Source organism: Typopeltis vanoorti, chromosome 9, assembly GCF_054136105.1.
Source record: "Typopeltis vanoorti isolate ZY-2024b chromosome 9, IOZ_Tvanoo_1.0, whole genome shotgun sequence".
NCBI classification, from domain to species: domain Eukaryota; kingdom Metazoa; phylum Arthropoda; class Arachnida; order Uropygi; family Thelyphonidae; genus Typopeltis; species Typopeltis vanoorti.
The window spans coordinates 95,227,562-95,252,025 of record NC_143557.1 but is presented as its reverse complement, the minus strand read 5'-3'; the positions used below and the strand labels follow the sequence as shown (position 1 = coordinate 95,252,025).

The 24,464-nt window shown below is 38.2% G+C and overlaps 1 protein-coding gene across 1 annotated transcript in view; it reads right to left on the bottom strand.

The window, feature by feature from the left end:
* Positions 1 to 24,464, bottom strand: part of LOC150103270 (zinc finger protein 236-like) — a 236,553-nt gene that overhangs the window by 168,102 nt on the left and 43,987 nt on the right. The window contains exon 4 of the mRNA XM_090398431.1: positions 9,212 to 9,505. Coding sequence (XP_090254557.1) covers positions 9,212 to 9,505 — 294 coding nt within the window. The remainder of the gene's footprint in view (positions 1 to 9,211; positions 9,506 to 24,464) is intronic.

The window sequence follows — 24,464 nt, the reverse complement described above, 5'->3', positions numbered from 1 at the left end:
TATTACAGATGGATCGGTTACTAGTGATGAAGAAATGCATCACCAAATAGAAAAGATGAGCACGAAAAGAGTAATCATAATGGGAGACTTTAATTATCCAAATATTAATTGAAGTGGAATCTTATGAGAAGAATGAAAATGCATTTATTGAGCTGTTGCGGGACAACTTCCTCAAGCAGCATGTGATAGAAAGAACTCAATGCCAAAGAGTGTTAGATTTCATTATAACGTCAGAGGGCGTTTCAGTTAAAGACGTAACTATTCTGCTTCCGGTTGGTGACAGTGATCATGCAGTATTCACTTGGGAAGTGACTAAGTTAATGAACGTTCCATTCAGAAAAGATTACATGCTGAACTACAAAGCAGGAAATTATGACCAACTGAGTTCAGTGGAATGGGATTGGTTGCTGGATGGAAAGAATATCGACAGTGCATGGAAACATTTAAACAATACTTAAATTGTGCGATATCAGAATCTGTCCCGAGAGTTCAAAGATTAAATAGAGGAGGAGTCAAATGGATGTGTAATCTTATTAAGCAAAAGATTCGTAAGAAAAGGATGATGAGGAAGGAATACTGTTTGCATAAGAATGATGTCCGTTATAAACATTATAAGCAGCAGGCTAGAATAGTCACGACTGTTGTACAGAGAGCAAAGTCTGAGTATGAAAAGAAACTGGCTCTGCATGCTAAAGCCAACCCACAAGAATTCTATCGATATGCTGTGAGTAAAAGAAAGAATGAATATGAAAGAATAACTCTTATAAATCCAGATGAATTGAGGTTTACAGATGCAGATATTGTTCAGTTAATGAGTGCCCACTTTGTTAAAAGCTATCAACCTGGTGAATGCAACACTGAGCTCACTGTTACCTCTTCACTAGATGAAGAAATGCAGGTGTGTGAGGCCAAGGAATTAGAGCTAGAATTAGAGTGTTCAGCTGAACTGGCCACTTTGACCAGGATGTTTAATATGCGTCTCAGAACAGGGAAGATTCTGCAGGAATGGAAGGAATGCATGGTAATTCCATTGCACAAGGGTGGTGCAAAGAACGATGTATCCAACTAACGATTAGTTGGATACATCATTAATTAGTATCCTAGGAGTGGTGGTGAAGATTTTGGAAAAATTGGTTAGGGCTCGCATTCAGAAATGGGTTGGCAGTGAATCTCTACTTTGCAATGAACGACATGGGTTTACTAGGGGGAAGGTCATATTTAGCAGCTTGCTCACATTCTATAACAATGTTACCATTGAACTAGACAAGGGGAATGGATACACCATGATACTTTTGGATTTTGCTAAGGCTTTTGACAGAATACAGCATGGTAGACTGTTGCATAAATTGGATTTGGGTTATACAATATTAGAAAGTATAAGAGGATGGCTGACTGACAGATATCTAAAAGTGGTATACAGGAGATCTGAGTCTGCAAGGTTTAAGGCTGTGCCGAGAATATATATCTCATTTCTTCTCTTCTCTCTAATTCCTGATGCTGCCTTTAGCCTCTATATATGGCGTCGCTGGACCTCCAAAAGGCCTTTGATAGCGTCTCCTTTCCTGCTCTTCTTCTAGAGCTGTCTATTGCTGGATGTCCAGAACCCTTTCTTTCCTATGTTATAGAGCTATACTTGGATATATCTCCATCACTATCACTACAGGTCCCGTGCAACTTATTCCCATAGTGTAGGGGGTTTGCCAGGGTGATCCCCTATCTCCCCTTTTCTTTAACTGCGTCATAGATGAGTTTTTTCACTCTCTTCCTAACCATAATAGGCTACTCTCTAGGTGCCTCTTCCTTTAATGCTATGCCTTTGCGGACGATCTTATTTTCGTAGTCTCTACTAAGGTAGGCTTGCAGGAACTCCTTGACCGGGCAGTTGACTTTTTCTCTATTCGAGGCCTTTCTATTAATATAAAGAAGTCCTGCTCTTTAACTCTTATCCCCTCTGGTTGTGACAAGAAGCTTAAGGTCGAGACTATAGAGTTTTCCATACACGGGAGGCCGTTGCATGCTTTGACCATCCTGGAAGAGTGGAGATTACCTCGGTATCATGTTCACCCCCAAAGGGAAGGTCTTCTGTCCCTTCTATCCTAGAAGCTAGGATCGCTTCTTTGAGGAAAGCTCCTCTCAAGCCCCAGCAAAGACTGTTTCTCCTTTCCCAATATCTCCTACCTCGCTTTTACCATAAGTTGGTGCTTGGTAGGACATATATCTTGGTACTGTCCCGAATGGACAAGGCTATCTGTTCAGCCGTGAGATCATGGCTCCGACTGCCGCCCCTACTGCATATTTCCACGCAAGGGTGAAGGACAGCGGGCTCAGTTCCATCACTTAGATGGCTGATCCCATGCTTGCGGCTGTCCAGAATCGCGAAGTTAGAACTATCTTCTTCCCCTATCTGCAGAGAGGCTTTCTATAGCTCATTAATACAAGAAGACTTTAGGCTGGCTAAAGGCTGGTCCCATTATCAAGGTACCTTAATTGAGCCAGCATCTGCAAAACACAAGAGATGGGTATCTCTGCTGCAGTGTTCTGTAGATGGTGCTCCTTTAAAAGATTCATATCTGTTGCCTCCCTAGCATGATTGGATAAGGGATGGCACCAGACTCCTCCCTGGGTTCAAGTATATTGCCCTTATCAGGATGAGGATCAATGCCCTGCCCACTTGAGCCTGCACATCTCGATGGGGTAGTGATGACTCAAACTGTAAGGCTGGCTGTCAGTACAGTGAGACATTGTCTCATATAGCCCAGTGTTGCTTCCGCACCCATGGGGTCTGCGTGTGGAGGCATGATGCCGTGATCTCCATTCTGAACAACTGCTTTAAGAACAAAGGTTGGGAGACCATGGTGGAACCACATTATAGGACCTCCACGGGTTTGCGTAAGCCAGACTTAGTGATTAAAAGAGATGGTGACATTTGGGTAGTTGATGCCCAGGTGGTGCATCCCTAGCATGATTGGATAAGGGATGGCACCAGACTCCTCCCTGGATTCAAGTATATTGCCCTTATCAGGACGAGGATCAATGCCCTGCCCACTTGAGCCTGCATATCTCGATGGGGTAGTGACGACTCAAACTGTAAGGCTGGCTGTCAGTACAGTGAGACATATGAGACAATGTCTCACTGTCAGTACAGTGAGACATTGTCTCATACAGCCCAGTGTTGCTTCCGCACCCATGGGGTCTGCGTGTGGAGGCATGATGCCGTGGTCTCCATTCTGAACAACTGCTTTAAGAACAAAGGTTGGGAGACCATGGTGGAACCACATTATAGGACCTCTGCGGGTTTGCGTAAGCCAGACTTAGTGATTAAAAGAGATGGTGACATTTGGGTAGTTGATGCCCAGGTGGTGGGAACAGGGCACCCAATAGCCTATAGCCATAATAATAAGGTTGCTATTACAAGAATAACCAAGATCTAGTTAGTAAGATACGGGAGGAGCATGCGACAACTTCGATGTTTACAAGCGCCACCATCTCTTTAAATGGCGTATAGAGCGTAGATAGCTATAAGGACGTAAAACAGCTTGGGCTTATGCAGAAGGATATTAAAGTTCTTTCCTTGAATGTCCTACAAGGCACACTGGTGGCATGCTGTTGCCACCAGAGAATGATTAAAATGATAATTAGAACAGGCATAGGGTAAAACACTTGTAAAAAGCTTAGGCCTACATCAAGTCTGGACAAGATGAAAGGATAGTACTGCCCATAACCAGTACAAAGATTAATAAAAATAAATAAATAAATAAAAAAAGAAAAGTGTGTACCATAAGGATCAGTGCTTGGTCCACTGTTATTCAATCTGTACATTGGTATTGAGATATTGGGAAGGATTTGACAAGCGACATACAGCTATTTGTTGATGACGCAAAGATAGATAGGGTAATCAGGAATGCTGGCGATATGCAGAACTTGCAGAATGATTTGAATAGGCTGGAATTGTGGGCATGGGAAAATAGGTGTAAGTTCAATGTGAGTAAATGTAAAGTCATCTTCAACATGATTAGATATCCAACATTGTATTATATTGGTGGGATTAGGTTAGAAGAAACTGATGAGCCTAGGGATCTTGGAGTGTTAATAGATAGGAAGTTGAAGTTCAGGTCATCTGGAAAAGATTACAAATACAACTCAAAAGACAACTGCAATGCTCAAACGAATGTTCATACGTAAAGATAACAGGATGTTATTTTGCCTCTTTACAAAGCCTTGATAAGACCTCACTTGGACTATTGTGCACAGGTCTGGTCTCCTGGTTTCCATTGTGATTCTAATATATTGGAGAGAATACAAAGGAGAGTGTTAAAAATGATATCAGGATTGTGGAATACTGATTATGAAGACAGATTGAGAATTTGTAGACTGCAGACACTACAAACAGGAGAAAAAATCATGATATGACTGAGACTTACGAACTTTTGAAAGGGTCACACAGAATTTCAATTGACGGAAGTTTTCAATTTATAGAGGGTGGGGAAAGGACAAGAGAGCATCCTTGGAAATAGTTGATGGAATCATAGCACTTGGCTATGCTACCAATTACATATTTGGCTTAATCCTTTATCCAAGTGTAAGCAAACAGAGTTTGCGCCTGAAGTATTTCAGGACTGGGACAACTCGTGGTAAAGGTGGTATAAGTTGTGATCACTTGCCTTAATATCCCATAATGCAAAGCACACTGCCTTGCGGACATGTATAATGCTATGCATTAAGAGTCACTACCTAGACCGGTTTCGATCTTTATTGAGGTCTTGTCAGTGGGAGCCAGACCCAGAGGTGGTGATACTAAAGTGGAAGTAATGCAGAAGTCATATCACCGTATGCCAGTTGCCAAAAGGTGTCAACACCTTATTATTAAAATTCTCTGGATTAGAGATAGTTGATGGAAAACCAAATATGTAATTGGTAGCATAGCCAAGTGAAAAAACTTCCATCAACTATTTCTAATCCAGAGAACTTTAATAATATGGTGTTGACACCTTTTGGCAACTGGTATACGGTGATATGACGTCTGCATTACTTCCACCTTAGTATCACCACCTCTGGGTCTAGCTCCCACTAATGAGACCTCAATAAAGGTCAAAACCAGTCTGAGTAGTGACCCTTCCCTTAATGCATAGCATTATACATGTCCGCAAGGAGATGTGCTTTGCATTATGGGATACTAAGACAAGCGATCAGAACTTATACCACCTTTACTACGCGTTGTCTCAGTCCTGAAAATACTTCAGGTGCAAATTCTGTTTGCTTACACTTGGATAAAGGATTAAACCAAATATGTAATTGGCATCCTTGGAAGCTGAGAATGAAGGCCACCAAGAAGAGTGTGAGGGCTAGATTTTTCTCTCAGAGGATGGTGCATGATTGGAATGGATTGCTTTTGGATGTTGTGAGTGCAAGCAGTGTGAATGAATTCAAGAATAAGTGTGATGGTGTATGTAGTATGTGGTCTCCCTCAATGAGTCTCTGACTCCCTGGAGGTCTTTCTTAATAATAATAATAATAATAATATAGGCCAGGAAATGCAAAAGATGATGAGGATGATATGCATCAACAAATAAGCTCAATGAGTGGAGGGTGAATAATTATTATGGGTAACTTAAACTATGAGGACACAGATTTGAAGGAGGAAGAGTCACATAGATGGAAGGAAATGGAATTTATGCAACTAAAGAATAAGTACTCAGGGACAAAGGTTATATATCTATAACCAATGCGGCCATATTGCTTCCAACTAATAAGATCAATCATGTGGTTTTGATAAGATGAGTAAACTACAGGGGAACAATGTTAGTAGTGAATGGGAAATGGTCAAGAGAAGTTTGAAGGAAGTAGTAGTAGCAGACTGTATAAATGGAGTCAGGAGGATAAATCAAGTAAGAATTAAATGGATAAATAGCATCATCAAACAAGAGCTGCAAAACAAAAAAAGTTTGTGGAGAGAATTTAAAGAGAAAGATGATCAGCAAGCTCATGAGCAACATAAAGCACACCAGAATTATGATTCTAGTCTGTGCTTTACACTATGTCAGCTTTCACCAAAATTATTTTATAGTGATAGTAGGGAAGTGACTGAAGTTACTGAGTCATCACTTTGCAAAGATACATCATATAGGTTGAGAGACTATAGTTTAGCTGATAGATGTAACAGATGTGACAAGGACTAATATGGAAATAGAGATAGATGAATAAGAGGTGCATGAGACATCACAGAACCTTAATGCAAATCCAAGTATGAGAGTATATGGAAATCTACTCACATGTTACAAGAATATGCTAGAGAACCCAAAGGAGTAGAATGATGGGGAAATAGTTCTGTTGCACAAAGGAAGCTCCAAGACAGAGTGGCAAATTATTGACTACTTAGCACCTTATGAGTGGCAGTCAAAGTATTGGAGTTGTTTAAGGACAAAATTCAGGAAGAAATGGGTGGACAGAAATAGATACTGTGGGGGAAAGAACACAAGAGCAAATATATTTCTTATGTTCTCCAAAGCAGATGTGAACAGATCTTCCTGTCTGTCCATGGTAGGCTAAATTACAGTCACAGGAAACTTCACACATTCCAGGATGTGCTAGAAGATGGAATTTGTCCTTAGGAGACTAGAACAAAGTTGCTAATTTGACATGTGGTTTGAATGTGGTGTGAAGGTTATATTTTATTAAAACTTTGGCTATATTTTCAGATGTATCTTTTGTTCTTATATGTTTTGGGAAGGATCATGTAGTATTCTATCTGTTTTGTGGGAGCGGTAGCCATTGGTCAAGAAAGTATGGTAAAAATAGTTGAGTTCTGTGGAAAGGTCTACATCATTAGAACAAATAGCCTTCGTTCTATGTGTAAGTATTTTGAGAATTCCATTTTGTTGGACTGAATCATAATGTGATTGTTTATGTATATATCTACCTGTGATTGCTGGCTTTTAGGTTGAATATTATTGACCGACCATGTTTAGCTCACAGAAGTACTCAACAGAACATAATTTCCAAATATGAGGCATCAAATCGAATTATAGAAAGAATGGGAACATTTTAAAGTCAGCAAAATTTGGTTGCAAAGCATAATTGTTCTGACCAAATTCAGAACACAGTTATGTCTTAGGTTACTTAAGGTTTCTTTAAGAATTTTTTTTCATTTTCCACAATGAGCAAACTATTCAGAAGGATGTACACAATTAACAAACATAACACACTTTGTTTAACCTTAGCTACTTCAGCCATAATTTCAAACCATCCTTCAGAATTTCAGTGAAATCAGACGGGGGGGGGGGGGTATTGTATTAGCAGAGCACATTTTAACTAATTTTAATCCTAATTTGGAATGAGAAGAAATGGATTAATATCTGAATTAATATGGACTGATATCTGAGGAAGATCTCACCGACACTTCTACAAGTCACATCATTCCACCAAATTTGGTATGTAGTTGTTTTTGACATTGCTAAGGTTCCTTGAATTTCCACAAAATCAGCCAAAATGGAGGAATGGTATCCATTCTATGCAAGCACTATTAACAATATCATTGTTCAAAGAAATTTGGATCACAGCTGTGAATATGCTATTGGATGATGCATCGTTCAACCATTAACTGATTTATCTACTTTAACTGAAAAAATGAGCCAAGTGTTGAAAAAAAAAAAAAGAAGACTGCTGCAATTGCATCAACTACTTAACTAACATTATTGTTTTAACTGTTGAGAATTATATGTCCCTCTGAAATTCCAACAAAACTGTAAAAACAAAAACTCTAATAAACACATTGCTTCTAAACTGCAGCTTCTTTGATGCTGCAGTTTAGAAGCAATGTTATTAGAACCTACTTCTTTGATGCTTTATAGAAATGACACGAGAATTACAAATTTTAGATTTGAAAGTTTTGGTGCCAAAACTTTCAAATCTTTATAGACTTATTAATAAATTACATAACACTTTTGGGAAGAGGAAAGTCAATATTGTTATAGTAAACCAGAAGTCCATCATATTACATAGCACTGTGATATGAGAGGGTGCACTCACGCACAGACAGATCTAAAATATATTACATAACTTAAGGATGAGCCCAATGCACAATAACAACAAAGAGGTGTAGTGAAGCAGCTTAATATAGAAAACAAGTAGGTAGAAAGGAAAAGAAACAATAGATGTGCATTGCACATAAGATTGACCATGGCTGTCTAGCTTGATATAGGTTGAAGAAATTATATGGTTCAAGAGGAAAGAGTTAAATTTGAATAATTTCATTCCAGCAATTATCTAGCTTTCATTATTAATTTTCACTATTATATTATAATTTAAAGACAAGAATATCAGGTGCAGTGGAACTTAAAACAAGTAACAGATAGAGTGGAGGAAGAAATCTCAGGCTTTCTTTAAAAAGAAAATACAATATGAGGGGGGGGGGATTTAAGAAAATGGTTTATTTATTTAGGGTGGGAGGCCACGTGGAAGGCCAAGGACTCACTGGAGAGATTATATCCAAAACCTTGGGTGGACACGTTTGGGAATCCCACCAGAACACCTGAGCTTGGTGGCAGAGGATCATGACCATTGGAAGTTCCTCTTGCAGCTGCTGCTCTCACAACCCAATTAGGAAAGGTGGGCCTTGAAGATGTATGTATGTATATTTATTTATTTATATTCTTGCAAATATGTTAATACTTTGGCAAGCATTAAATTTCATTAAAATCAAAATGATGTCTACATGTTATGGGAAAATACTTGAGAAAGGCAGGTCAAAAGCCAAGAGGTTAAACTTATTATTACGTATTATTCTGGCAAGTTCCTCAATTTTGAGGTATGAAAACCAGTCACTTTAGTTAAAAATTCCAAAATATAGTACATGACTTCCTCGCTGAAGAATTATTACAATGTATAAGTGTTAATGAAAACATCCATTAACTTTCATTAACACTTCTTGGTGGGCTAATCCAATCATTATTGGATTACTACCAATAATCAACTACTAATTGCAATTATAATTCAGTAATAGGGTCATTATTGCATATAATCAACAAAGAGCATACAGAAACTATGGATATAGGAATGAAAGTTAAACAATTCAGTGAGAAATTAACACTGCTTGTTCAGATAGTCTTATCTGCCTAAAGAAGCTAAGTGATGCAGTTTCAAAAGTTATCAATAACATCCAATAAATGAAAATTTAAACACATGCACAAAATATTAAACTAATTTAGCTACTAACCTGAGTTGTAAATTCATCACCACATTCAGCACAAATTAAGTTTTCTTCTTTTTCATGAAGCATTACATGAGCTTTCAGACTAGCCACCCGAGAAAACTTTTTGCCACATTCTGGACATTCAGGATCAGAAGTACAATGAGTTGCCTTGTGCAGAATCAAATTGGATACCAAATTAAAAGATGCTTCACACTGGCAACAGCGGTGGGGTTTATCTTCTGCATGTAGACGCATGTGTCGCTGTAAAGCACCCCATTTCAGATATTCCTTCTCACACAGATCACATCTGTATGGACCCTTAATGCAAGATAAAAATAATTTCACATGTATAGATGCACATATTATGATCTAACAATTCAACTTATATGTAATTGATTGTAGACTAGAATTGTAATTAATTTGCTTATAGGATGTTCATGTTATTACCCTTGGAGGGCTAAAGGTAAGATAATCTGGAAACCTTTCCATAAAGATGAAATGCAGAACTTTTTTTCAAGCCACTTCAGAACTCCAATAAGCAGAGCATGGTCTCACACCATGATGAAGATCATTTACCACTTAAAGGCATTCACAAATATTGATGTCTACAGCATGTTGGTTGGACAGCAAATCTACCAGGACAGTATTTGTAATCCTTTACAAATAACTAAAGAGTAATAAAATATATTACAATGCAGATTTGCAGTTTATAATGATGAGCAACTAAACGAAAACCAGTGGTCCGAATCAAATTTTTCACTGTTCAACGTGACATGGAAATAAGCTAATTAGAGATTAAAAAGAAAATAAATTTCTGTGCTTAAATATTTCTGAAACTGATATTTCAGTTTATAAAATAAAAACAGAAAGTAATAGTAAGAACAAAGAATGAGCCAATGAAAAAGACTAAGGATAGATAAATAAGTAGTGCCTGGGACTTAGTTTTTGAAATTAGTTACTTATGGCAATGCAATATTGTATTCTTTAGGTTAGAAGGATAAATGAAATAGGAGTAAAATGGATGAATCATGGAATTATGCAGCAAATGCTGAAAAATACTGAAATGTTAAGAAGGAGATGGAATGAATAGAGGGGTAAAAGGCCCAGGACAGCAAGATGACAAGGGAAGAAGATTGGCTGAAGTAGTAAAGCAAAATCCTAAATTCCAAAGTTACATGACTAGCAGAAGAAAGAGCAAATATGCAAAACTGACTTCAGTTGCTGGAGATGCATTGGGTAGGATACATCCATTGAAGATACAGCAGAAAAGTTCAATGAGTTCAGTAATAACAAGGAAATTTATTAGTCCTTAAAATTCAAAAATTACATCTGCTCGTGTTTAGTTTTAATAAGCAAATTACTTATTAAATCTTTTAACATCATAGACTTCAACTTTACTAACAATCACTTTCTCTTGTTAACTGCAGACAGGGAATGCATGCCATGCAACTTCATGTTTATTTATTAGAATGAATTTATTTAATTTTCTTGTAAAGATTTTCAGTTTTTAGGCAACTTTGTTATTTATTTAAATATATTTGATGATTATTAAGGCCTGATGAAACCACCAGTTCTTGGTAGGTGTGCAAAATTAGCAGGTGTCATTTTCAAATTTAAATGAATAATAAATTTCCTTGTTATTACTGAATGTTCTTTAGTTGTAAAACATTTGGTCTTTAAATTTCAATTAGTATTTTGTCAGTATATTTCATGCTGGGAGGGGAGTGACATCAAGTACCACATTTACTTGAATATAACTCACCCTTCCATATATCTCACACCACTGATTTTACTTTATGAAAAAAGAAATTAAAAAGTTTCGCATATACTTCGCATGCAAAAAAAGGTTAAAACTTTAAGAAATGGATAGTGAATGTTGTTATGGCAGAAATAGTAAAGGTTTTTGGATGTGAAGAATGTTGTTGCTATTATTTCTGATGGTCTTACACTTTGTCTACAGCCCTTGAATGTCACCAAACCATTCAAGGACTACATACGAAAATTCCACATGGAGTAGATAGCAGCCAGCGACTACGACCTGACTCTGGCAGGGAAGATTAAGAGACCATCATTAGAACTGTTATGCAATTGGATTTAGAGAGCTTGGGACATGATTTCACAGAAATAATTGCCAACAGTTTTTAAAAAAACGGCATCTCTAATGCCCTGGAAGGGAATAAAGATGATGCTATTTGGGTAGATTGAACTCTCAGGACTCAAGACCAGAAAATAGCGATAGCGAATAGGAGATTCTTGGTAACTCATACATATTTCCTGTTTTTTTTTTAAATCGTGGTGATCTTATGATTCCGATATGATAAAAGAACAAGCAATAATGAAGCTGTTTGTTTTCATTTAATTATACAGGCATTGTAGCTAAAGATTGAAATATATCACGTGATGGAGATGAGCAGCCGATTGCACATAATAATTAAAATTTAAATGCATTAATTTTATAAATAATGTGAGCAATTTATTCATTCATTCATTCTGTAAATTCATGTGTGTTCACAGGGCTGGTTATTATTATTATTATTGTTCCGAGCAACTCCAAGGAGTCGACAGACTCATCGAGGGAGACCCTAACATCATGTCAAGAACAACTATTCGACATTCACACAGTATCTATCATACCTTGAATTGAACTCATTCACGGTCATAGCACCCACAACAGACTCTGGAAGCTTATTCCACTTATTCACTACTCTCCAAGTAAAAAACCCAGCTCTAACACCCTTGTCAACCATGCTCTTGCCCAGCTTCCATTCATTGCCTAATCCTCCCACCACCAGTCATATTTTCAAAAATATCTTCTGGATCAAACTTATAGAAACCCTTCAGTAATTTGAATGTCTCAATCATATCACCCCTCCTTCGCCTATCGACCAATTTCTGCAACCCACAAATCTTCAACCTATTCTCATGAGGTTCATTCCACAGACCTACTATCATCTTGGTCACTCGTCTCTGGATCCTCTCCACTTCCTCCCCATCACGAAGAAACCCTGGTGCCCATAACTGGGCACAGTAGTCCAGTTATGGGCACCAGGGGTCTTATCAAGGCTCGATACAGAGGAACAACAATTTGTTTGTCTCTGCATGTTAAAGTATTTTTCAGAAGCCAAGTGATTTGGTGAGCTGTTTTAGTCACTTTTGCAATGTGACCCCTAAACTTCAATTCCCTATCCACCAACACTCTCAAATCCCTGGCCTCAATCTCCTGGAGTACGGTTCCACCAATGCGATATACTGCTGCTATTCTTTTCACCCCAAAGTGCATAACCTTACACTTTGCCACATTAAATTGACATCCATTTTTCCTAGCCCAGTCCTCCAAACTATCCAAATCATCCTGTAAAATTTTGACATCCTGTGCACTCATAATTGCTCTACCCAACTTTGCATCATCAGCAAACAAGTGAACACTTCCTCTCAAATCCTTTCCTATATCATTGATGAACAAATTGAAAAGCAGTGGTCCAAGAACAGAGCCCTGTGGCACTCTACTAGTCACAAGCAGTCTTTTAGATTCCGCTCCTGAATAAACCACTCTCTGGTATCTCTCCTTCAACCACCCTCCTATCCATCTCACCAACCCTATATCTATCCCCGTCTGCTCCAGTTTACTGATTAGGGTTCTATGTGGTATCCTATCAAAAGCCTTGGCAAGATCCAGTAGTATTACTGTAAACCCATTACCCCTATCCAGTTCAGCCGTCACTGTGTTATAAAATGTGAGCAAGTTACTGAGGCATGATCTATCCTTCACAAAACCATGTTGTCCTCTATATAATATCCCATTTTCATCTATCCAATCCTGTATTCTTTTCTTGAGTAATTTCTCTAAGACCATATTTGTTACAGCCAAATCCTCAGATGTAATTACTAGGTCAAGCACTCTCTGACCCCTACTATTTTGCATTACATGCTGTCGCAGATAGTTATCCCTTAATAACCGCATAAAATCCAATTCCTTCCTCCCGTGTGTCTTCTCCCCACTCCAATCAATGCGACCATAGTTGAAATCTCCCATAATAATCACCTTCCTTCCACTCATTTCTTCTATTTGCTTGTGCATACTGTCACCACCATCTTTTCCATCACCTGGTCTATAGCAGCACCCAATTGTATATTTAGTTCTGCTAGCCACAATCTCACACCAAATGGCCTCAAATGTGCTCTTTTCTCTATCCTGCAATTCAACTTCTATTCTCCTTGGCTGCAGCTCGTCAGCTATCATCAACAATACTCCTTCCCCCATTTTATTCTCCCTGTCATTTGTGAACACACTATACCCATCACATTCAATCCCACTAGCTATATCATTTACAGTCAGCCATGTTTCACTAATACCAATAACCTGTGGTCTGGAAGTGCCAACCATGGCCAAAAACTCTTCCTTCTTGTTCCTAATACTCCTAGCATTAGTGTACATGAATTTAAGACCCCCATTAGCCCCAACCTTACCTTGATGCCTTATATTAACTATCCCACTCTGATTTGTTGTCCTTATTTGCTCGGGCATATTATATTCATTCTTACATTCAACTGTCTCCCTAAGGACTGTATATCTACTCCCCCCCCCATTAATAAATCTAGTTTCCCTGAATTTGCACATCCACCACATTCAGCAACACTTTCTCAAGTCTTCTTACACCGTAATCATTCAAATGCAAACCATCCATCTTATATAGATCCTTTCACCCATTGAACTCACTCCACACATCCACAAATTCCACACCACTCGTCATACATAACCCACGCATAAAGTCATTCGCAATTATGGCCCTCCTTTTAAACAATTCACTGTCATACCGTGGCAAAAGACTAATCATTCTAACTCTCTCACTCTTTTCTTTTGCTACCTCAAACAATTCATTCAGGTTCTATCATTTCCATTTTGTCTCCTTTGAAATCATTCGTACCTGCCACAACAATCATTTCTTTCACCCTTTCCTTTTGCTCTCTAATAGACTCAGTTACATCCTTTATGGTCGCACCAGGTTGGTACGATTTTGTCAAATCCTCTACTATCACACCTCGTACTAACGAGTCTCCATACAGCACTCTATCCTTCATTTTGTTCATGTTCACACTCATACTTCTATTTTTCCTGTCATACTTTTTATTATTGGTTGGTTCATTCAGTCGACTTTTGCTCATACGCTCTAGCTGCTGTTTTGCCCTTTGTATTGCACCATTCAACAATGCGATCTCACTCATTGCATCTATCTCATGTTTTTTATTCTCAGTAAAACCATTAATACTATCATTCACACTCTCACAATTCTCTGGTACAACCTCGCCGTTTTTTGTCATATCCCTATTTTCTTCATTCTGAAGTTTGACAAAAATATCACACTCACGATCCGAAATACTCTTCAATTTCTCATTCTCCCTACATTTTCTACACACATTCCCTCCTTTATTATCATCTAACCACACTCCGACCGCACTCCGCAAAGCGTACATTTCGCAGCTAGTACACTGAATCATCTCTTTTATACTACCATTCTTTGATAAAGATGGCGAACCATCATTACTGGCCGCCATTTTCCTTTGTACTGGAGCCATACTTACTTGCAACGTATTTTATCAAATTATAAATTATAACACACCAAAAGATGCACTAAGAGACGCAAGGCAAACAAAACTATGCAATATTAAATAAACTTATCAACGATAACTGAAAATAATACTTATCTTATCCGGAGCTTTCACGAACACTACACACTAGTGTTCACTAGTTTAGTTCACACTAGTTCACTACACACTAGTTTGCCTGTTCTGAGGGACGAAACACCTAAGTTTGAGTTTCCAGGTGAAAAAAAAAAAAAAAAAAAAAAAAAAAAAAAAAAAAAAAAAAAAACCCTCTACCTCCATATGAGACCAGCTAACTCACCTTCAGTTGAAAGAGACCAGATAAAGGTTCCTCACATCTTGTACAGGAATCGAATCTTTCCGACCAAACAGCTTCGTCTATACTGACTGAGCTGTTGAGGCTCTATGTCAGCAATTAAAATTATAATGAATACTGAGGATTTAATTATAAATATCAATTTAGTTTTTTTTCGAAAAACTTTAGTTTCCAAAAATCCTGCACATATGAGGAAAAACGTGTGAGCTATTTTCAAGCAAATACAACAAGCTAGATGTCATTAAGGTTGTGAGAATGGGTGACATATGTTAAGGGCAGATATGTCTACCTTTGCCTTGGTTATTTAATAAGAGTACGAGAACAGAAACAGTTCAAGAAAATAAACAATAGTGCCACTGCACAAGGAAGATGCAGCTGTTATTTGGGATTATGGCCAAGCAAACTAAGGCTATGTGGTCAGTGTCTATTTCTGTTAACTGCACGTTTTTCTGGTTGTTTGCAAGATGAAAAACCTGAGTATCAAGAAGAAAAACCCTTCCACCTTCTTCAGTTGCAAAAGCCATTAAAAATTCTTCACATCTTAGAAGGGATTTGAAGCCAGGTCTTTCAAACCAAAGGTCATTGTATATGCTGAATGAGCTAAGGAAACTCACACAAAAGAGAATTCAAGTCAGCAGTGTTCAAATTTAGTGTGTATACTAGGTGAAGACATTAGAAAGCTGGTTAGAGACAGACTGCAAATAAACCTGGATAGCATGGTGCATGGTCACTTTCCCCAATCTGAGGTAGAATTGTTACCTCAGATAGTTAGATCTGATGTTATTACCAGATCCACTCTCAAACCCCTAGTCCCTTATATCATGAGCTGTTTCAGGTAACTATCCCTTAGTAACTGTATAAATTCCATTTCCATTTTGCCATATGAAAAATGGAAATTCTCCTCCTAATCTATATTACTATAGTTGAATTTTCCCACTATAATTGCTCAGCTTACACTCATTACTGAGATGGAAGCAGAGGGAGTCAAATGCAAGTGCTAACCACAGTGGATGACTCACCACACTCGCTGAACATAACTGCAGGTTCCTATGAAGGATAACATGTAAAAACTGTCATTCACTGGCCGAAACAATGAATGCAGAGTTCCGGACATCAACTGGAACATGCACAAAAACATCATCTTCAGTGGTGCGAAGAGCATATATGCAGTGGGACATGGCAACTTGGAAAGCTATGTTATGGAGCAACACCTGTCCATCTACTGAGCAGATGGACAGGTGTGAGTGTGGTAAATGCCTGTGAATGTCTCTTACCAAGTGCGGCGTAAACCTAACTATGAAATTCGGAGGTGTGATGGAATGGTCCTGTTTTTCCTGGTATGGCCTCAGACCTCTGTTTGTTGTGCCACGAACAATGAAATCTGAGAGGTATCTGAACATTCTGGACAATGTAATACTTCCTACTTTGTGGCACTTCTATGGAAATGACATTGTCTCTTTCAGCAAGACAATGCACTGTGTCATAAGGCTGCTGCTGTAACCGTGTGGTTTATAGACATGAATGTCAGTACACTTGACTGGCCTCCACAGAGCAGTGATCCCAACTCTACTGAACACCTGCGGGATAAATTGGAGCATCAGGTGAGGTCAAGGGGCATCTGCCCAACAATAGTCCAGGACCACGTTACATGCCTACAGAAAGAATGGTCCAAAATTCCTATTGATTGCTATTGTATGCTTGTGGAAAATATGTCACATAGGATTGCTGCAGTCATCACAGCAAAAGGAGGTCCTACATCTTATTAAGGTGGGTGCTGTGGCTGTATGTCTCTTGTCCCTCCACTATGTGAATGTATGGTGTATGGTAACTTCTTTCCAAGCAGCATGTGTGTGTGTGTGTGTGTGTCAGGGGCATATATTCAGGGTGTGCTAAGTGTGTGGTGCACACCCACGGAATAACACTATCATTACATTATAAGATATAATATATATAATATATTATAAGATATATATTATTATAATATAAGATAATCTTATAAGATATTATATTTTTGCATTTATTTCTATTAAAGACTCCCCTAAATGCCTATCTTTATGGGATTCCTAAAATGTTTTCCTAAAATTCCTAATATATACTAATGCTTCATGAAGAGGACACTTTTCGACACGTAAACATTGTATCACATTTGTGTAAATAGCCTGGATGTGCAGTCCAAATATGGACACCTTTGAGCCCTTTGAACAGATGTAGTGGTGCAGTGGGTCAAATTCTTAGCGTTCCAGTGGTTTTAAACTGCCCAGAAGGCGAAGCAAGGCGAATGCTGAGACAATAGCATCTAGAAATCAGTGGCTATGATTGGCTATTGTGTCAAACAATCCAATTGAACATTGTCATCTGTCACGAGTTGTTATTTTTGTTTTCGCAGGTTCATCTATTTTACATGCATGAAGTGTGAACTGACGTGTTTAGGACATGATATAGACAAGTAATTTTCTATAAATAATTTATAACTTTGATAATTGATAAATTAAAGTATTCAAAGTGCTCATCTTAATGGGTCCAATTGCATTGGACCCATTAAAATGAGCGTTAATGCACTATGGACTCTTAAAACTTTCATACATCAATAACAATGCAATCATACAGTCAAATTGATGCGAATTTTATAGCACGGGTTGCATAAGCCACATGACAGCGCACCCAACTTAAATGGGCACGTACATTCTCAAGGGATGTACAGGATATGATAGTACTACATGAAAAATTATATCATTACTAACTTCCTATCTACAATTTTCCACCAAATCAATCTGTTACCTGTCAAGACTCCAACATTGTCAAATCTTATATTTCTATTTTCAAAGGCACTTTTTACCGTATCAAACCACCTATATCTTGGTCTTCCTCTGGGTCTTTTTTCCTGCCAACCTGGCAGAAGAAACTTGTTTTGCTAATCTTTCCTCTCCCATTCTGTTTAAGTAAATACCACCTGAGATTAGCTCTGCTAACACATTCCTTGTTAGCAGAGCTAATATCCTTGTTTTTAATATGATGTTGCCATTCATGCCATCTGTTCATGCCCCCTACTCTTTCTCAGGACTCATATCTGTGGTCTCTAGTCTTTGGTCAATTGTTTTACTTCTAACCCAGCTCTCTCAGATCTATAAGTTAAAATTGGTTTCGACACTGTTTTCTATACAGCTAATTTAGTGTTTTGACTAATATCTCTTTAATTCCATATAAATTTATTCAGTTGACTTCCTACCATATACCAGTTTTGTTGACTCTGTTGTCTATTTCCATATTTAATTTACCATCTTCACTAAAAATCGTGACTAAGTAGCTGAAATGTTTTACTTGTTCTATAGCAGTGCTTCCCAAATCAATGTAAAGGCCCCTTTGGAAAAATTAAAATATTTCACGGCCACCATTGAAAAAAAATTCATAATACAGACATATATTATTATAATATTTATTGCATTTGTATTCAATACAAAACATACACAGCAAATATTGCAAAAATGAAATGCAAATATTACATTTTTAGCATCTTACACACACATCTGACATGCACATTATCTTATATTTTTATATAGATCATATTATCTATCTTATTAGTCTTAAAACATTTTAAATTTGTTTTCATTATTTCAGAGCCCCCCCCCCCTCAACAAAACTAACAGCCCCCAATGGGCCACAGCCCACAGTTTGGGAAACCTGTTCTATAGGTTCTCCATTCACAATGCAGTTAATATTTTCAATGTTTCTACCTATTTTCATTGTCTTTTTAATGCTGACCTTTATACCATATCTATTATAACAGTTATTCACTTTAGTCAAGGAATCTTGCAGCCTTGTAGTGAATTTATTGAGAAGTATAACATCATCCGTAGAGCAAAGAGCTGAGACTAACACTCCAATTTTGATATCAGGTTTAATACCACTTTCCTTCATAATGTGATCAATATAGATAATGAATAACAGAGCGGGATAATGTACATCCTTGTCTGACACCAGATTTAACATTAAAACACCTTCCTGTACTTCCTTCAATTCGAAATGCTGACTTACAGCTCAAGTAAAGACTAAGTATTGCTTGAGATATATAATGCCCCACTGACACCATATAACTGTAGCGTTTCGAATAGCTTCTCTCTTGGCACCTTGTCATATGCCTTTCCCAGATCTACAAAATTTAAACACAGATCTTTGTTATATTCCCATGATTTCTCAACTATCTGTAATAAAGTGAAAATATGATTCCTGACCGCCTCCATTTGGCCTGAATCAAGCTTCTCTTCCACAATCCTTCTCAACTATTTCTCTAGTACCTTGCATATATATATCTTACCAGGAACATTCATTAAGGAAATACCTCTGTAATTCTCACATTCGGTTTTATTTCCCTTTTTATATATGGGTACTATGAGAGCTATACTCCAATCATCTGGAATTCATCCTTCTGTCCAGGCCTTCTGAACTATGCAGTGCTGCTAGTGTAAGACTTTTATACCTCCATACTTGAGCATTTCTTGTCAACTATCATCTCCTTCTGCTGGAGTAGATGATACTTTCCACATTTCAGGCTTTTGATGGCTTTTTCTACAACATGTATGGATATGTATTCCTCACTGGATGCCTGGTGAGTGTTTTTTACCACTGTGCTGTCATCACTGCTCATTTCATTTAGCAATTTATCGAAGTAATTACTCCATATAATAAATTTAGTTTAATTCTTTATCCAAGTGTGAGCAAAGAAAGTTTGCGCTTGAAAATATCTTCAGGACTGGGGTAAGGTGGTACAACACCAGGCAACTCGCAGCAAAGGTGGAGCAAGCTAACAGTACTCTTATCTCAGTATCTCTCATAATGCAAAACATATCTCCTTACGGATAAGTATAATGTTATGCATTAAGGGAAGAGCCATTACCCAGACTAGTTTCGACCTTTATTGAGGTCTCTTCAGTTGGAGCCAGGCCCAGAGGTGGAGATACCAGGCAGAAGCAATGGCAGGTCATCTTTACCTATAGGAGTTGCCAAACGGTGTGCCACCTTTTTATTTTCCTGACGATATTTTCAGGCACAAACTTTGTTTGCTCATACTTGGATAAAGGATTAAACTAAATTTATTACAGTCTAACCAAGTGAAAAATAAACTTTCAACATAATTACTCCATACTTCTAGGATATCTTTTTCTCCTCTTTTCGTGTCACCTTTATCATCTCTAATTCCTTTTACAGCATTTTTCTGAGCTTCTTCAACAACCTCCAGAATACCTTGCCACCTTCTTGATATTTATTTTCAATGTTCTTACCAAAGTCCTTCCATGACTTTGTTTAGCCAGTTTTACAGTGTTCAGCTTTCTTACATTTGTCTCTGTATTCTCTTAGAGCACAAGCTGACTTATTTGCCAGGAACTTTTGATATGCTTTCTTCTTTTCCTTCACTGCCTCTTTAACTTCCTGTGTCCATCATGTAGTTCTGATTTTTCTATCCTTACAGACAACCTCATCACATGCCTCTCTGGCTGAATCAATCAGTGTTTTCTTCAGGGCTTGCCACTGAATCTCCAAGGTTTGGTTCCTGTTCTCAAACTCATTCATTTTTTTTCAATCCTGTTTGTGTATTTTAGTCTACAGTTCACATCTGAGAGCTGCTCAACTTTTATTCACTTTAAAACTTACTTACTTGTTCTTCGTTTCAATATGAAATTCAATTTTATCCTGCTCAAGACTAAATGGTGATCACTTCCAATTTCAAATCCTCTGTACACTCTGGTGTCAAGCACAAGGGAGAAAACATCACTATCAACAATAACATAATCAATGAGACTTTTCTTATTCCTTGCCTCTTCTCTCCATGTGAATTTGTGCACATTTTTATGTTGGAACAGTGTGTTAGTAATAACCAGTCCATGTTCTGAGCAGAAATCCAACAGGTATTTGCCATTATTATTAGCTTTGCTCTTTTCTCCAAATTTTCCCAATATATTTTTGTATATCTGACAATCATTTCCTACTCTGCTATTTAGATCCCCAACAAGGACCAACTTTTCCTTTTTCATTGTGTCAGCTGCTTAATAAATGTATTAGTAGTAAAGGAGATTATATTGAAAAATAAAAATAATTTTGAAATTATAAATTTGTTTTTTCATTGTTAGGCCGAGAACTTCTGAGATCAACCTCGTACTTCAACTATCTTTCCATATTTCAGGTTTTTGATGGCTTTTTCAACTTCAAGTACTGATATGTATGAACGTGTATTGAATGTGTATAATATGCCCAAGCTAGTACGAAGGACAACAAATCAGAATGGGATAGTTAGTACAGTGGTACCTTGGATTGTGAGTAACTTGGTCTGCAAGTGTTTGGCAAGATGAGCAAAAATTTTTAATAAATTTTAACTTGATAAACGAGCGAGATCTTGCAATACGAGTATTACCCATACAATTTGTCTGCGAGCGTCACGTGATCACAAGCCACTCGGGATTGTGGGTAATCGTCTCGCATGCTTGGTCTCAGTCGGCATACCTCATTCGTATAGTCAACATTCGTGCTAGCATTGTGACCACGTGTGTGTGCGTAAAGCATTTTTTTATTTTGTGTCCAAATGTAGTGACTGTTCTTTATTAACTGTACTACGACAATGGCCCCAATGAAGAAAAGGGTCGAAAAGGAAGGCGGTAAGAAGGAGATGATTAAGGTGGAAGTTAAGAAGGAAATCATCGGGAAGCACGAACAAGGTATGCAAGTATCCATCATTGCAAGCTTTTATAAGAAGTCTACATCAACGATTTACACAGTATTAAAGAAGAACTAAGGGGGCTAGATGTAGCAAAAGCAGTAACGAGAGTATCAAAGCAACGGCCACGTATTCTGGAAGATGTAGAAAAGTTGCTTTTGGTGTGGATAGACGAGTAGCAACTAGCAGGTGATACTGTGACCGAGAACTTGATCTATGAGAAGGCAAAGGCCTTGTACGCTGACCTCATAAGTAAACTGCCAGGTATGTCTACAGAAAACGAAGGCTTCAAGGCAAGCAGGGGATGGTTTGATAACTTTAAGAGGAGAAGTGGCATCTATAGTGTTGTGAGGCATGGAGAGGCTGTAAGTTCGGACGCAAAGGCAGCTGAGGCGTTCATTGCCGAGTTCCAGAAATTCATGGTTTCCGAGTGTTACCTGCCGCAGAAAGTTTTTAATTGCGATGAGACGGGGCTTTTTTGGAAAAAGATGCCAAAGAGGACCTACACTACAGCAGAAGAGAATGCAATGCTTGGTCACAAGCCCATGAAAGACCGTCTCACCCTCTTGCTGTGTGCTGATGCAAGCAGTTATTTCAAAGTCAAGCGCCTGCTCGTGTATCATTCTGAGAATCCACGAGCCTTCAAGAAATGCAAGGTGCAGAAGAGCCAGTTATTAGTTATGTGGAGGTCCACAGCAAGGCTTTGGTCACTCGTATCTTGTTCATTGAGTGGATTAACGAGGTCTTCGGTCCTGCAGTGAAGAAATACCTTTTATAAAAAAAATTGTCACTCAAAGTCTTGCTAGTTATGGATAATGCTCCTGCTCATCCTCCAGGCCTCGAGGACGACTTACTGGAAGAATTCGAGTTCATTAAGGTCAAGTTCCTTGTTCCCAACACTACTCCATTACTCCAGCCCATGGATCAGCAGATCATTTCGAACTTTAAAAAGCTTTACACCAAGGCACTATTTCAGCAATGCTTCAAGGTGACCGAAGGAACTAACCTTACCCTCCGAGAGTTTTGGAAAAATCATTTCCACATCGTAAACTGCGTCAAGATCATTAAAGCCTGGGATGGGGTCACCAAGAGAACCCTTAATTCTGCTTGGAGAAAACTGTGCTCAGATTGCATCGAGGGGTTTGCTCATGAACAGGAGCTGCCAGTTGTTGATGAAATTGTGTCCTTGGGGAAGACCATGGGACTGGAGGTGAATGAGGATGACATTCAAGAGCTGGTGGAGGAATATGGCCATGAGTTTACCACCGACGAACTGATGGATCTGCATCGCAAGCATCAACAAGAGGTTATGGAGGAGATCCCGTCTGAGGAGGAGGGGGAAAAGACGGAGACATACCTCTCTTCAAATGAGATTAGGGAGGTGTGTAAAATGTGGGAAACAGTGCAAAATTTTGTAGAAAAGCACCACCCAAGTAAGGCTGTGGCAGTGCGAGTGATGAATCTGTTTAACGACAATGCAATGTCATATTTCCGTGAAATCCTCAAAAGGAGGCAAAAGCAAGTGTCATTGGATAGCTTCCTTGTTACAGTCGCACAAAAAGAAAAAGAGTCAACAGATAGCAGTGATTCTGTTAGTGACAATGAAAGTCGTCCTACCTCAATACAATTATTACTGTAATATGTAATTGAAATGTAATTAATAAATTCGATTACATGCATATTACATTTAAATAATAAAAATATAAAAAGGTATACATATATAAGGCATACGGAAGTATATGTATTTTGTATTAATCATTTTTATATGAATATTTTTGAGTTTTGGAACAAATCACTGAGTTTCCATTATTTCTTATGGGGAAATTCGCTTTGATATACGAGTGCTTTGGATTACAAGCACATTTCCGGAACGAATGATGCTCGCAAACCAAAGTACCATTGTATAAGGCATCAAGATAGGGATGGGACTAACGGGCTTCTGCACTTCATGTATACTAATGCCAGGAGTATTAGGAACAAGAAGGGAGAATTTTTGGCCTTGGTTGGCTCTTCCTGGCCACAGGTTATTAGCATTAGTGAGACATGGTTGACAGAAGATGATATAGCTAGTGGGATAGAATGTGAAGGGTATAGTGTGTTCAGGAGGGACAGAGAGAAAAAAATGGGGGGAAGAGTGTTATTGATGATAGCTGAGGCTATTTGGTGTGAGATTGAGACTAGCAGAACAAAATATACAGTTGAGCACTGCTATAGACCAGGTGATGGAGATAGTATGCATAAGCAAATCGACGCAATGAGTGGAAGGAGGGTAATTATTATGGGGGGTTTCAACTATGGTAACATTGATTGGAAGGAGGAGAGGACACATGGGAGGAAGGAATTGGATTTTATGCAGTTATTAAGGGATAACTACCTGAGACAGCATGTAATGGAATATACTAGGGGTTCAATAGTGCTCGAATATGACCACATTGTTACCAACTGGTGAGAGAGATCATAAAGTCTTGACCTGGGAGGTGGCTAAATGCATGGAATTTTCAATTAAGACAGGGTACATGTGAAATTACCAAGCTGGTAGGTATGACAAGCTTAGGAGATTGCTTGGTTCAGTGCCATGGCATGTAAAACTGCAAGGGCTGGAGGTTGATAGTGCATGGGAAGCAGTAAAGGAGTGTTTGAAGGAGGTAATGGCTGAC